At 33.7% G+C, this 16,339-nt stretch overlaps 1 protein-coding gene across 1 annotated transcript; it reads left to right on the forward strand.

Moving 5' to 3' along the window:
* The first annotated feature begins 730 nt into the window (after positions 1-730).
* Positions 731-10,470, forward strand: LOC117330120. Its single transcript, XM_033888338.1, has 4 exons — positions 731-833; positions 1,895-2,087; positions 6,879-6,926; positions 10,425-10,470. The coding sequence occupies exons 1-4, from the start codon at positions 767-769 to the stop codon at positions 10,468-10,470; spliced, it is 354 nt and encodes a 117-aa protein (XP_033744229.1). The 5' UTR covers positions 731-766.
* The last annotated feature ends 5,869 nt before the right edge of the window (positions 10,471-16,339 follow it).

Raw genomic sequence — 16,339 nt, forward strand, 5'->3', positions numbered from 1 at the left:
TTTTGTGCTTCCTTTGTACTCCTGAAATGTGTGGGGTTTTTTTTGTATGTTTTGTCAATATTAACTACTACACGACAACAAGACCATGGCTAGCCACGATAAATACAATAATTATCAAGTTGCTTCTGTTAAATTGCACCAGAAGGCTGATTTATAGGCTTGTGAAAATATCACTGGATTTTAGATGACCCTGATTCGAAAGAGTTGAAGTAGAGAGTTGCTGTATCATGGAACGAGGATCCGAAAATATCATGTGAAATGGTGAAAAACTTTGAGGATGTAACGTCACAGATATGAGACAAGAGAACAGAAAAATGGATGGAACAACAACCAACAGAATAATAAAACAGGCGGAAACGCGAACTCATGAAATAAACAGAAGAAGTACTAATCAAGAAAATAAAAGTAAAACTCTTATAGTTTAATATATATATATATATGTATATGAAGTCTGGAGCGCCCGTAACATGCACATACATGTTAAATGTTATATTGTCCCTGACGACGAAGTTGTGAAACGCCACAAAATAAGCTTCTGGGTGATTTGTTTGTTGAATACCCACTTAGCAAAGGACATAATAAATAAGCATAGATTTCAGAAATCCCCATAAACCGTGTGTACATAATTATATACTACCTAGGAATATGTATCAGACACAGTATCGATTCCCGAAAGCACAAGGACCCTCTGATAAAAAGGAGATAAAGGTATACTCAGCCCCCTTCCTGATCTGCTCATATTCGTCAGGACTTTTGAAGGAGAAGGATGACTGTTACAACATACAAAATGTTGACATTGTCCATATCGGTCTTAGTTGGACTCTTCCTATTAGGTATGTTACAATCTTTAATATATAGATATATGATAAATAATCACGCTACCATATCAAAACCGCATTTCTAGATATATAAAAACTAAAATTCCGCTTGGTTTAATAATATGTCAAGATAATGGACACTTCGAGGCTACAGGTAAACTAACCTACATGTAACTCATGACTGAAGACGAAAGTCCAAATAAATTACGGACAGCGACAAAAATGACATCACAACTATGTTTTAACTGAACTTATAATACTGTTATTATATGAAAATAAAACATAAAAATGTGCTGGTGCTTTTATGTATCATGAAATATCTTAACCATAAAATAGATGTGTTATATATCATTTGTCTCGCGGTGAAGAAGTGTAACGTGCACAGGGGGAACAACGGAGCGGTCACCCATCCAAGAGCTGACCAAGCTCGACGTTGCTTAACTTCGGTACACAGACACGACACTCAACCGCACAGCCACAAAAGCTAGCTATTGGACTATGCAGCTGAAATGCCCATATCCATGAACCATCACATTACCCCCTTCGCCGACAAGCTTCGTCCCGAAGCTTCCGTGGGTTCAACCTGGCATCCTCAGCAAACACAACTGTCCCTTTTGTTGTTATAGCGGTACCGCCTCATGACCAGACCCCCTGGTCACCAACAAGTCTCCAGGAACATTGTGCTCCCCATGCTGTCCGAGGGCACCCTACAGGATACCAGGCCCGTTCGCTGCCACCAAATGTAACGTGCACAGGGGGAACAACGGAGCGGTCACCCATCCAAGAGCTGACCAAGCTCGACGTTGCTTAACTTCGGTACACAGACACGACACTCAACCGCACAGCCACAAAAGCTAGCTATTGGACTATGCAGCTGAAATGCCCATATCCATGAACCATCACATTAGTAAACATTTTTACAGTAGTCAAATGATACATTAACATCACATTTGTAAATAAAGATGGGGGGAATATCAACACCAACATCGCTGTTTAAATATTTAACATTACGATATATAGATAGTGTTGTTGGCTTCATTTTCCTGCTGACCGTTTTATACTTTTTTGTTTGACAGTTGGTGATGTCGAAGGAGGCGAATGCTGTAAAGCCCATGATGGGATTTTTACAATTGCTACAAACAAAGAGATGTGGTGTAGTGATTACTGCTGTTTCAAGTTATCTAACTACTACTGTTGCGATGACATATCCTTCCAGGCTGACAGTTGGGACCGAGAGGAAATCTGTGGTGATTACTTCTCACAAAATGTGTAAGTTCATTATTCTTACTTTCTATTTTTTAATTTCCATGAAGTTGCGAGAAGCCGTTTTAGTAAACGTTAATGAAGTGTTTTAAAAAAGTTTATTTGCGTACATTTTGTACGTAAAAGGTGCCCGTTTGGACTTGGCTATATAGTTTAGCTGTTTCCTGTATGGTCACATGTAACGTCTTTTGTAAATATTTGATGCGAGTAGGATGTGTCCCTAGGGATTTTATCATGTAAAATTCGTAACATGCATATGCTCCTGTTTATCTCTTATCTAAATGGTTGTCTCATCAGAGATAAACCTAGGATGGTATCTGGGTGACTAACTGATACTCAACATGGACACAGGGCTCTCTAAGTCTAGATTTATTTTTTGTGTTTTGGAAATTCTGAAATGCATTATAATCTATGATTTTGACACTGCTTCTGTTATCAGTGACAAAAATATGCGTTGGCCACTAATGCAATCCATATACCAGGATGCAGGTTGTTTGTTTTTCTGTAACTAGTTTAAACATGTTCCCGTCGAAAGGAAAACTGAAAGTAGTATGTTGATACCACGAAAAAGGAAGGTACCCTACTGTCAGAAATCGGAACTCGTAGTTTTGTCCTTCACGGGATATCACATGATACATTTTACCATATGTCTAGACATTTGATTAATTTTAAGAGCCTTTGGCAATGTAAACTTACAACAAGTTAAAAATTAATTTAATTAGTATCATATCGCATTATACAATGTAGTATTTGTAATGCCAAAATAGAATTTGTTACAAATGTTCGTTTGAAAACAGCAGAAACAAGGATGGCTATATAACTGAAAGTGTCTACCTTTTTAGATATTACAATGAAAAACGGAACACAAACCTATGAAGTTGACCAAATTTGACCAAATTTGAAACAATCAAAACATTGAGCCAATCACAATTCCGTTAAACGTTGAAGGTTTGCAAACAGAATTTACATTATGTAAACGACATTATAGTGCTATCAGATAACTTAAATAATTTCTGAGGAAGAAATCAGAACGTGATCGGATTATGTTACAATCTATTACGTATTGCTACAATATAATACATATTGTTACAATGTTGTATGTATTCCTACAATATAATACATATTGTTACAATGTTGTATGTATTCCTACTATGTAATACATATTGTGACAATATAGTACGTATTCCTGCAATATAATACATATTGTTACAATATGGTATGTATTCCTACAATATAATACATATTGTTACAATGTTGTATGTATTCCTACTATGTAATACATATTGTTACACTATAGTATTATTTCTACTATGTAATACATATTGTTACAATATCGTATTATTCCTACAATATAATACATATTATTACAATGTTGTATGTATTCCTACAATACAATACATATTGTTACAATATGGTATATATTCCTACAATATACTAAGTAAGTTGGACTATCAAACAGTATTTTATATGTCCAATACAAGGTAATGGTTCTGTTACGTTTTACATATAATCTGTGTTAAATTTAAACGGTTATTTGATATAACATTAATAAATTGTTATTCGGCTGAATTCCATTTTATCGTTATTCCTTTTGCAAACATGACATGAACATCAGATCGTTATTGAAATGACTAAGCGAAAGAAACTTTATCGAGACTTTATATCGGCAAAACTACAACAAACTACGAGTGACAGAACGAAATATAACATATACATTTACATGTATTGACCAGTCTTTACAATGAAATGATGAGCGACAGAGCGGAGTTATAATGATTATATTATGTTGACAAATATTGACCAAACTTTGCACCAAAACCGACAACTCGCTTAATTCGAACACTCGGATAACTCGAAGTTTTCTCGTGGTCCCGTCGAGTTCGAGTAAACGAAGTTCCACTGTAATACATATTGTTACAATGTTGTATGTATTCCTACAACGTAATACATATTGTTACAATATGGTATGTATTCCTACAATATAATACATATTGTTACAATGTTGTATGTATTCCTACTATGTAATACATATTGTTCCAATATAGTATGTATTCCTACAACGTAATACATATTGTTACAATATAGTATTATTCCTACAATATAATACATATTGTTACAATATGGTATGTATTCCTACAATATAATACATATTGATATAATGTTGTATGTGAAACTACAATGTTAGTATATACTGTAACAGTGTACTACATATCGCTCTATCTCCCTACTGTTACATATATCCATTCTGTACAATGTGTTATATACCGTCATAATGTTACATTGTATTGTATTTCAACCTATCTATATATATATTACTGTTCATAAGTAATATGTATATATATATATAATCCTTTAGAAATATTAATATGGGTCTTACATTATTTACAGAACAGTAGCTTATTGATTTTAATTGCAAGTGGAAAGCTGTTATGCAGGGTATTGTCGAACATATGTACTTTGGACAACGATGTGATGATATGTACATGTATTATTTACACCTTGATCTTTTAATAACTTATTAATATCAACAAGTATAACGGTTATTAACAGAAACAGTTTTTAAATAGGAACATTATATTCCACTTGGTTTATCAATGGCATTGGAAAATCAGTATAATTACCAGTAAGATTACGATGTCATTTTGTACAGGACAAATTGAAAGTTTTTACCGTCCTCTATAATTCTATATCGAATGATACATATTGCATACCGAATACGAAATATATCAATATACGTGTTAAAAATGTAATTGATATAGATTGTGACTATTAATATATTTTGTGAAGAAATAGCGTTATGTAAAATTAATAAGTTATATATTATATTCAAATCCTTTTGCTTGCATACACAAACCAATACACCATATCACAATACAATCCACCGTAAAGCTCAGTATATTAAAGATAACGTTTGAGTTTGTCAGTAGCCGATAACCTGAGTATTCACTGTATTTGACAGTTACAAATGACATATTTTAGTCTTTCATTAAAAGCTCTCCACTGTCCTCTACTTCATATATAATATACCTGTGTATAATTTCGTGTGTGGTATCGATCGTTACCGCGTGCTGTGGATGGATACCATGCACGCTTTACTGTGACTCTAATCTCTCTAAATCAGTTAATCAAATACATGACATGTAATGAAACACATACGATACGTTAGGTTATATCATACTGTTTTCAAAGTTCTCTGTATCCCAGAAAGTTTTGACAAATTAGTGCACTCAAATCCATTACTTTATCGATCAGAAATAAATTAAATTAAATATCCATTTTGCAGAAATTGTTGCACTGCATTTTAAGAAATTAAACTTCGAAGATGTATGTATGCCTTTAAACTTCACATTCACACTAAATGCAAAACAATCGAACTATAACAACATTTTCTCCAATTTATATTAGTTATATTGTTTTAACACATTTCTTATATTGTTGTATTGCACTATTGTGACATTTATGTAAAACCTTTTTTATACATATATTTTGATCATTACATAATGGCCATCGTCATATTCATATGCTTAATACATGGGTAAAATTAAGATTTGCATATAGCTCTCGGTCATGTTATATGACGTCATAATGCAAGATAGAATACATAACGTCACGATTTGGCGTACATTTGTGAGCCGTTGACAGGGGACCGCAATGAGATATGGCGCTGCCTCGGTATACTTTGCTATAATGTAATAAACAGAATATCTAAAAACACTTTAGTAATACAAAATATATTTCACTCGTTTGGCTAATATTTTAATATTTTTCACTCGTGCTACGCACTCGTAAAAAATATCCAAATATTAGCCCCACTCGTAAAATATATTTGGTATTATTGACACTGTTAGATATCCTCTATTTACAGACAGTGTTATTGTAATATTACAACCATTATTATTGTTATTGTTATATAGCATCCAGTGTTATTGTTATGTTACAGTCAGTGTTATTGTTAAGTGTCATATATCACAATTACACTGTACATTGTTCAAGTACATGTATATAGTTACAAAGTATGAAACATGGTGAATTAGTGGGTATCAGTCATCTTAACCTTGTTAAAATATGAAATATGAAATATTCTAAACAAACTGTTACAATCAGTCATTTTAGATTAATAAAACTAATCACAAAATCACAAATTCCAATCTGGAGAGCAGGTGATTGAGACAACCCCTACTTACCAAACTCTCTGAAAATGCACTTATAAATAAATGGATAAAAGATTTCTTTTATGATTACTGCATCAAAACATTTTGTCTTTCAAAAAAAGGTATAGGTTTCTTGCTCTACATAGTAGTGAAATTTAGTTGCCGAAGGATTGGGAGAGCCCTTCCAGCGAGGTCTGCTGAATTTACTCTATCCAGTAGCTAAATGCAATTAACTTACACTTTAAACAAAACAATCTGATTCACACCATTATTAATATGCAACTAATTCATAATTTTGAAAAAAAAATGTAATTATATGTGATATTCAGCGAAGCATGGCTTACAAAACACTGTTTAAAATTACCAATCACATAAGCTGCTGTCTTCTGTACATGTCAAATAAATGTTTTGGAAGGGGGATTTGTAATTTCTTGTGATACATTTAAAACTTAAATTTTCTCAAAACTGCTTATATCATTCCAATATTATTTGCTTCATTAAACAATGATGATCTGATGGGATTATATACATTACATTCAATCAAAGTACACTACATCCACTGTCATAGTTTACTGCATTCATTACACTTATTTGATGTAGTTATGGTACGGTGTATGTCTAATGATACTGATACACCATTTTTCAGCTGGGCTCCAATCCTGATCAGTATAGCCTGCCTTGCGTCGTTGATCGTGTTTTTTTTACTTTTTTTTCAGAAAATAAGGTGGTTTTTGCTTTTTTTGGGTTTGGAAAAAAGCCTTGGGGTTTGTACTTTTTTTTTAAAAATCCGTAGGTTTTTAACTTTTTGGGGGGGATTCTTAAAAAACTAAAATTTTGGGGGTATACTTTTAAATGTAAATAAAATTTTAGGGTTAACGGGTATTTGGGTAAAAAAATCCGTTTTTGGTTTTCCTGTGTTTGATGGGAAAATAAATTTTTATGGTGTTATTATGTATTGGGTAAAAAATTTTGATGCCTTCTGTTATGGGGGTAAAAAAAATCGTTAGGGTGCTATTTGGCTGTTTGGGGTAAAAAGACGTTATGATGTTTTACTTTTGTGCGTTGGGGGTAAATAAACGTTGTGTTTTCTTTGGCGATGGGGGAAAAAATAAGATTTTTGTTTTATTTTTGTGTGATTTTGGGAAAAAAAAAGACCTTTTAGTGTTTATTTTGTGTGACGGGGAAATAAAACGTTTTGATTTTTATTTTGGTGAGGGGTAAAAAAGACCTTAGGTTCTACTTTTTGCGTCTTTAAAAAAAAACTTTAATTTAATTTTTGTTAAGGAAATAAATTTTAAAAACCCCCCCCCAAAAAACCCTTATGTTCTTTTTTGGTCGATCAAAAAAACTTATGATTTTTATTTTTGCTTGGTAAGACAAGGGACTTAATGTAGGGGTAAGGAAAAATTTTTTCACCTTTTAAGGTAAAAAGTTTTTGATGTCATTTTCTTTTTAAAGGTAAAAAATTTTATGTTTTTTTGGGATTGGGTAAAAGGTATTCAGTGTGTCTGGTAAAAAGGTATTTTTTTTTGTGGGAAGGTTTAAATTAAGTTTTTGGTGAAGGAAAATTTAAATTTTTATTTATGAAAAGGGAATACATTAAAATTTAATTTTCTTAGAAAATTTAATGTAATTTTTTATAAATTTAAAGAAAATTTTAATGGTTGAAGGGTCATTAAATTTATTTTTTAAAATTTTTTTAAAAGGTAAAGGAGGGGCTGTTAGAAAGGTTTTAAATTTTTTTATAGAAAGGTATTAAATGGATGTCATAAAAAAGGTTTAAACTTTTTAAAATTTTTTCTGATTTGGGGTTAAAGGTGTTAATAAAAAAATTGATTAAATTGTAAAAGGAAAATGGGCGAAAAAGGTTTAAATTAGGGAATAATACATTACGGAGTCGAAAAAAGAAAAAAATTTTAAAGGTTTTGGAAAAATATAAGTATTTTCTTTTCTTTGATTTTTTGTTTTTTATTTGTTTTTTTTTTTTTTTTTTTTTTGTCTTTTCCCATAAAAGTTTTTAAATATAAAAAATTTTTTTATTTTTTCGGTGGGGGAAGGTTTTCTAAAAATTAGAACAAACGTAAACCACCCAAAAGGGGGGGGGGCCCCCCTTTTTGGGGAAAATGGGGCCAAAAATCTTTTTTAAGAAAAGAAAGCCGACAATACCTAAAATGGGAAAAAAATATTTAAAATCTACGGTTTTTCTTTTTTTTTTTTGATTTTGGGATTTGTTTTTTTTTTTTTTTTTTTTTTTTGCATATAAAAATAAAAGCTTTTTATATTAAAATAATTTTTTAATCTTTTTTTGAATTTTTTTTTAAACTTTAGGCCCAAATTTTCCCAAATAAAGGTTTCGTTGGATTTTTAAAACTTTTTTTAAAAAAATTAAATTTCCAACAAAATTTCTTTAAAAATAAAAATTGTTTAAAAATTAAGAATTTTTTTATAGAAGGGAATTTCTTTTTTCGGGTTTTTATTTTCCCCCCCATTTTGATCGTTGGGTTGAAAATTTTAAACAATATCAAATAAATTTAAAAATTTGAATTTTAAATTTTAACAATATAATTTTTTTAATTTGCCCCAAATTTTTTATTTTAAAAAAAAATTCCTTAAAATATCAAAATATTGTTAACGAAATGAAGATACATATTTATATAAGGATGGAATTTCCATTCAAGGTGTTATATTTACCTATAATTGATATAAAACTAGAATCGGTCGTTGTATATCTTATACAATATCAAATTATATAAAGAGATTGAATGGTTTCCCGTTTAATATAACATAATATATTATATTTCACGAGTTTGACAGAATATCGATATTTTAACGAGTGCGAAGTGTGAAAAATATCGAAATATTCAGTCATACGAGTGAAATATATGTTATATTTAACGGGAAAACCATTCAATTTTCTTTTTTTGCATTTCATATACTTAAAATTTATCTATCTGCGCTTCGATTGGAAAAATCGGCAAGTTCAACGAGGTGAACACAAAGGTCCGCTCTGATTGGTCAAAAAAAATATTTTCACTGCTCATCGCTGCAGTGAAAATATAAGTTTTATTAGTTTGATAAATTTCTATATTTCACTGGCAAAAATGCAATAAACGTTTTTATCGCCCTCCTAACTTTGGGACTCGCCTTTTGTCTTTTATAATCTAATAGCGCTCCGTCTCGGATATGGCATAATCACAGGGACCTCTGAATTTGTTACCCATAAGAACGCGTTTCCATTTCATCATTCCGACATCACACTTGACCATATGACCGATGACTAAACGATATTTTCAAATATAACCTACGAGCATCTAGTACGGGTGTTGTTTAAGTGTTACTTTCTTCGCATTTTAAAAATGCCTAAATCATTCTTTGGGATTAGACAACCTTTTATTTCACCTAACTACAAAGTCTTCAATTTAGATTGGTTGGTTTATCTTTTTAAGGCACTGGGAGGGGGGATAAGGGATAGATAGCCCGCTCCTGCATATTGCCATATCCGCTAGCCAAGGCTTGTTCGTGGAGTGTAACGCAATCAGAAGACTTGGCTAGCGAAGATGGCATATTACCTACAGGTTATCTGTACACTTAAGTAAAGGAGGGATCAGCTGCGCTTTACATTGCCGTTGTCAGGTGTCAGATAAAGCTCTTCATAACTACCTGTATTTTCTACACACACACACACACACACACACACACAACACACACACACACACACACACACACTCACACAGAGGTAAACTTTTAGGAACAATGCACTTTTCTGTTGTATGAATCTTTCGTTTAGATACAAGCGAGGAGAGTCGACTTTAATGTATACGTTTGATAATTAAATGATTAGATTTCTGTATTTTTGTTATATTTGTCTATCACTGGGATTAAATGAAGATAAATTTGCTTTGGATTTGCATGCATGTTTCAAATGGTAACTTCAGAAAATGATACATTGATTTAGGATAAGGAATTAAGGAAGCTGACTTTGTCTTGGGAAAACGTCCTTTCTTTCCAGAAACGACACTGATCTTCATTTACCGGTAAAAACATAATTTCTCCTTGTATATATCTGAAGCAGAGATCATCTTTTTCAAATCGGTTTTTGCAAAAGCTGTCTGATTACTTCGGTTAAATTGGTAAACCAATAGACAGTTCCATGCAAAAACTTATTTGTCTAGCGTTTATTTTGCTGTTGTAGTATCATGAATAAAATGGTGCGGGCCAACGTATACGAAATCAATTGAAACTAAAAAAAAAAAAAAAAAAAAGGACAACTAACTTTGTGTCGATACACGCTGTCTTTGACAACCATAGTTAATCTGAGGCGGAAAATGAGGATTGTGAGTATATCAATTAATCAAAAACGTAAAAGGCTTTAAACAAAAAATGTTGAGTTGTTTCTTTTGATTTTATTATCAATACTGGTGTCTAAACGTAGATTCATGGGGACTATATTATATTAGCAACCACGGCTGTCGTAGTTACCAACGTCGCAACACACCCTTTATTTCATTTTCTTCGTACCGTATTTATTTGTTTGATGTAGATAAAACCTACGTGGGGCAGTTGCCAGGTACTGACCATAGGTCGGTGATTTTTCTCCGGGTACTCCGGCTTTCCTCCACCTCCAAAACCTGGCACGTCCATAAATGACCCTGGCTGTTAAAGTAGATGACGTAAAACAAAAACAAACCAAATATACCTCATTTTGACTGCGTATACGGTAGTATGCCCGCAGTTGGAAACGATCATATCCTTAAGTAGGGCATTAAATAGGATACGTGGATATTCGCCATTATTGCATGAAACACATATAAGCACGAAATGGTCACTGTTTTCACATATTTACATGCAGTATACTCTTGAAAGAATTGGCGAAAATTGTAATCTTTGTCATAACAACATTAGCATTATTACAGTTTGTAGTAATGTCGGGGACCGCGTTACAATGGGTACTCTCCGCCGTCGGATGTTTTTCTTCTCGTATCCTTTAAATAAACACGATCAATGTAATATTTACATAAATCTGATGCTGTTACAGTCTCCTAACAACATTGACTTTCTGTGCATATTTATCATGAACGCAATTCATGGAATATGCCCAGAAGCCAATGTTGTTATGACCTCATCAATGTTGAAAAATACATTTCATTCCTTAGCTATGTAATCTTATAATAGTAATACAACAATTTTCTATTGATGTTTTCTGTGGTTTTGTATGTTGTTGTATCACAATACTAGCCGGAACTTTGTATTTAGGGGAATTCCCCTTTTCCATCGTTACAGTGGACTCTCAAAATAGACGGTTCATTGTATGAAATACACTCCCACTCTATGTTATTACCTTAATTTAAAGATATGAACATATCTTAAAAACAATGTTATATATTTGGATATGAATGCTCAAATAATATTAGATGCATCGACTTATTAAAACAAGCATTCTCTGATTATTGCTAAACCAATACATATCCCCTACCGGCGCCCTCAAGTTAAAACTTTAGTCAAATTTGAGTAAAAAAGTTTAACCAAAACTGAAACATGATCATTTTATGAAAATAAGTTCATTCCAAACAATGTGTAAATTCAACTCTATTGAGAATACAGAGAAAACAATTAAGTCAATAATATGGGGGGGGGGAATAAACCAAAAATAAAAAATGAAAAATAATGCACCCAAAGAACCTCTATGCAAAGAATCAGCATCCTAATACCACTAATAACTAAATGGTGTGCCATTATAAAACTTTAACAAAAACTTTAACCTGAAGAATACAGAGAAAACAATTAAGTCAATAATATGGGGGGGGGGGGGGGGGGGGGGGGGGGGGGGGGGGGGGGGGGGGGGGGGGGGGGAATAAAACAAAAATAAAAAATGAAAATATTTTTTTCAGTATTAACCATACAAAAGTAATACCACACACCTAAAGAACCTATATGCAAATAATCAGCATCCTACTACCATTATTAAGTGAATGATGTGCCATTATAAAACTGTAACCAAAACTTTAACCGGACGGACAGACGCAGTACCCCCGGTTTCACCGGTATGGGACTAATAAATATCCCCTCTGTTCTGTCGCCTGCTGTCGTCTGTGGCAGAGCTGAAATATATTCTGGAAGGAAGGAGGTTAAAGCCTGATATTTAGGAAATCAAATGTCCATTCAATGCCTGGAATATGAAGAAGCAATTGGATCAATCAAAGATTTTTATTTAGATAAGAAAGAATATTTATTAATAGTGATTTTGATTACCATTATTATTTTTAGATTCTGTCCAAAATCCAAGATACCCGCCATTTTGAAAAACACATTTCATACGTCTGAAATGACTCCGAGTATCATTATTTTTGATTGGTCAGAAATCAAACTCAAAGATGGCCACCATAGCCAACAGAGCCGCTATGCTTGCTTACTGTGTTTGTATACAACAACAAGCTCAGGGTCTTCAGAGTCAGATAAACCATGGGCCTCTTGTATAATGCCCATTTAATCAGTCCTTAGACCAAGCTCATTCAAACTTGGTTTAAACTGATATGATGATTTATTGTAATGGGTATCTATGACCATAACAAGTGTATACAAATGATGGGCAGAGGGGAATGGGAGGAATTTGATTAGCTGGATTGCTTCCTTTAAACATACGACTTGGATGTTCTGATTGTATTTCTAAGTCTGGCGTCAGGCCAGAGAAAACATGGACAAAGATTAGCTTATATAGTTAGCTTAATCTTACTTCTATTTTTTAAATTTGAATGTAGAGCTACTCTTCATTATACATGCTAATCATTGCAGAATACCACGCTCATGAGGAAAAAAAAGTACCGGCTTAAAGAGAAACATAGGTACTATAGCAAGATTCAAGGACAGCTACATGTTATGAACAAGTCTGCCTGTGATTTCGCAATCTCTCCCAGGGTTCCTTGCGCTCTGCTACATTCATAGTGAGTGTGTGGAACGATAACTCTGGTAGAGATTGATGATTTCGTAGTTTGGACGCCAAAGGACACTGCTCTCGTCAGAATTCCCTAAGACATTTATTTTTCTAAAGTGGTGAATTTGATTCACCAGTGACTTGCTAAACTGTTATCATATTTGTGGTACACAATGCTAGTGATTATCCTGTTATCTCTCTTTGTGCAAAGAAAATCTGGGGGTGGTCAAAAATAAACAAAGAGTATGTCCATCAGCAGTATTACAAAAAAACCTCAATAGTAGTACACAAATATTGTATACATTTGGTCAGTCATGTACATCACAAATCAAGATAAAAATTAATATATATAAATATAATTAAGAATTGAAAACATATTGTTTTGTTGTTGTGCATGTTGAGTAAATGAAGAATTGCTGGTCCTGACTGTAGTTGTCAGCAATCATTGGAAATACTTGGAACATTTTTGTGCATATATGTCTGAACTGCTGTGGAATATGAGATAATATTTCAAAATTATTGTAAATGCGAGACCTGGTAACTTTTTCTGCACACCTGCACCTCTGTTGGTGTGTAATGACACTTGCCTTTCAAGAAAGGAGGAAGGAGAGGGTGAATAGTAAATAATTTGTCTGCTAAGATCATATCACCTTGTTTCAACTGGTATACCATTTTACTATGATCAACTATAGCAACGTTAATATCGGAGGTGCTTCCTCGGTACAGTTTGCTAACATACACTACAGCCCCATTAGGGGCAACACCAGTTAGACTTCACAGTGTGTCTGTTACCGTATTAGCTGTAGGTAACGGGACTGTCCAGGGACATCCTGCGTCACTTCTGTGGCATCAATGACAAGACAACAATTAAAATCCCCAAAACTGGAGGGCATGGGTGACTTAATGAGGGAAGGGATTTTGTTCTCAGTCATGCCCTCAAAGAAACCTTCGTGCATAGCAATTATGTGGGTTATCAAAATGTTATGTACAGTTGTCTTGCTGGTGCAAAATCGCTCAGCAATGTCAAAAAGTGGGAGGTTCAGCTTTAATTTCACCAATGTCATAAACAGCTGGTTCGTCAGGAGTGTCAGGAGTCCATCCATCTACATACATGGTTTATGTAACAGGAAACCTCTGAAGAGTAGTGTCGTTGACAGCAAACATGTCTGCTTTCAGGGATGTGTTTAAAAACAATGATATTTTACAGCTCTATACTGCTACTGAGTATGTATACTACAATGTATACATATCAAGTTACCTTGGCGTTCACCAAATGTTGGTTGGTTATACAGATTTTTTTTTTTCATTTACTACTGTGTTTGTATTAATATCTGGATTACTTGCCACCTTTTTTATTTAAAGCAGTCATTCTTGAAATTCAAAAATTGTTGAATGGACGAAAAAGCATTTTTTTCACTTTGCATGAAATTTCACGAAACAATTTTTAAAAGATCTCTGAACCTTTATCACTTAGAAAATCATCGTTTGGGTTTAAATTGTATCGATTAACACAATATCAGTCCACATCTGTCAAAAGAATAGAGAGGAACGCCAAGAAAATGGCTAGCTCTCAGTCGGAGTAAAGAAACACGAGGTTGCAAGGTGGTTTGGATGGTAACATCCTATCCCATGGTGGTCACACAGGTTACTTACATTGTTCTGAGAGATATGACGACCATATATCTTGTACTTCACACAAACTCTCGAAACCATAACAGATTTTGGTCAGCATTTAAGCTTCCTTAAGCAGAATCCTACTTCAACATTTGACCCCTCATTTACTATATTTCGCTAAAACCTGACATATATATACCACCGTTTCAAACCTTGATAACCTTTTCCTTATCTTTTAAGTCAAGCATTACGATCTATTGATGTCAGATGACCGTTAGTGCTCATGGGCCTTTTTTTAAATGCTTATGTACACATCCCTGAAAGCAGAAATGTTTGCTGTCACCGAGACTTACTTTTCAGGGGTTTCCTCCTGCAAATGTAGATGGATGGACTTCTGGCACATTATATATTAAAACGGCTTGCCACCCCCACTCAACCCCGCTGTATTGCTACATAGGGCCTAGTGTTTATTGTGAAGGTTCGTGTTTGAAATTAGTAACTATACCACACTACCAGCAGGCAGTAATTTCTTCAACAATGATGTTCCACATTAAATATGATAGACCACATACTCAGATAGCATTAGATATTATGCCAATGGCATCAACCACAGGGGCTCGGTTTCGGGTTTCTGAGTAACATATGACATCAGTAAACAGCCACAACACTATGAATTAAGTATTCATATATACATTCTAAAACCTTATAAAAATCTGTGTTATCGATGTAACTGTTATATCAGAAACCCGAAACCGAGCCCCTGTGGCTCTTGCAACACATCCTTCGAAAAACGCAAGAAAGTTTCCCTCAAACTCTGACGGTTACAGTCAACCACAAAACAAAGCATAACGGTACCGGTTTCTATATTCTACCTGTGTACGGCTTTACTACACGCTAGATTGTGACTCCATTACGACTGCAATGGTTGAAAACGAAAGTAACTCAAACGCTGTTATGGCAACTGAAATTGAAATTTCATTTCAAAAGAGGAAAAACTCTAGAATGGCAAAGGTATATGATAAAAGCAAAACCACCCATCGGAGTTGATCATACATGTCGGATCGCCCTCGTTTCTTGTGCGGAGGGAAAAGATCACTTGTGAGCTTCAACACACTGGCGGTGGCACTAATTACCGACAAGAACCGACAAGCCGACAAGAAACTAGATTTACCGACAAGAACCGACAAGAAGCCGACAAGAAGTTAGAATTACCGACTCGAAGCCGACAAGGAAGAAAATGAACAATGAAATAGATATTTCTAAATACAATAGGGTTGGGTTTTTTTGTTTTTGTTTTATTGTTTGTGTTCGTTTGTAAAATGAACAATACAATCGTTTTTATTTCCTGATGTATACTAATTCTGTTACATGTATTTATATATGTAAATGTCGACGAGAAGTTAATATAACTGGCAGGAGAGAAGGTAATTGATTAAATCGCTTTTATATCTTGGGTTCTAAAACGTTGACTGTATTGAACGAGGGCCGACAAGAATGCTTACTTCTTGTCGGCTCTTGTCGGTAGATCTATATCCTTGTCGGCTCTTGACGGTAGTTAGTGAACC

Source organism: Pecten maximus, chromosome 6, assembly GCF_902652985.1.
Source record: "Pecten maximus chromosome 6, xPecMax1.1, whole genome shotgun sequence".
Classification (NCBI taxonomy): domain Eukaryota; kingdom Metazoa; phylum Mollusca; class Bivalvia; order Pectinida; family Pectinidae; genus Pecten; species Pecten maximus.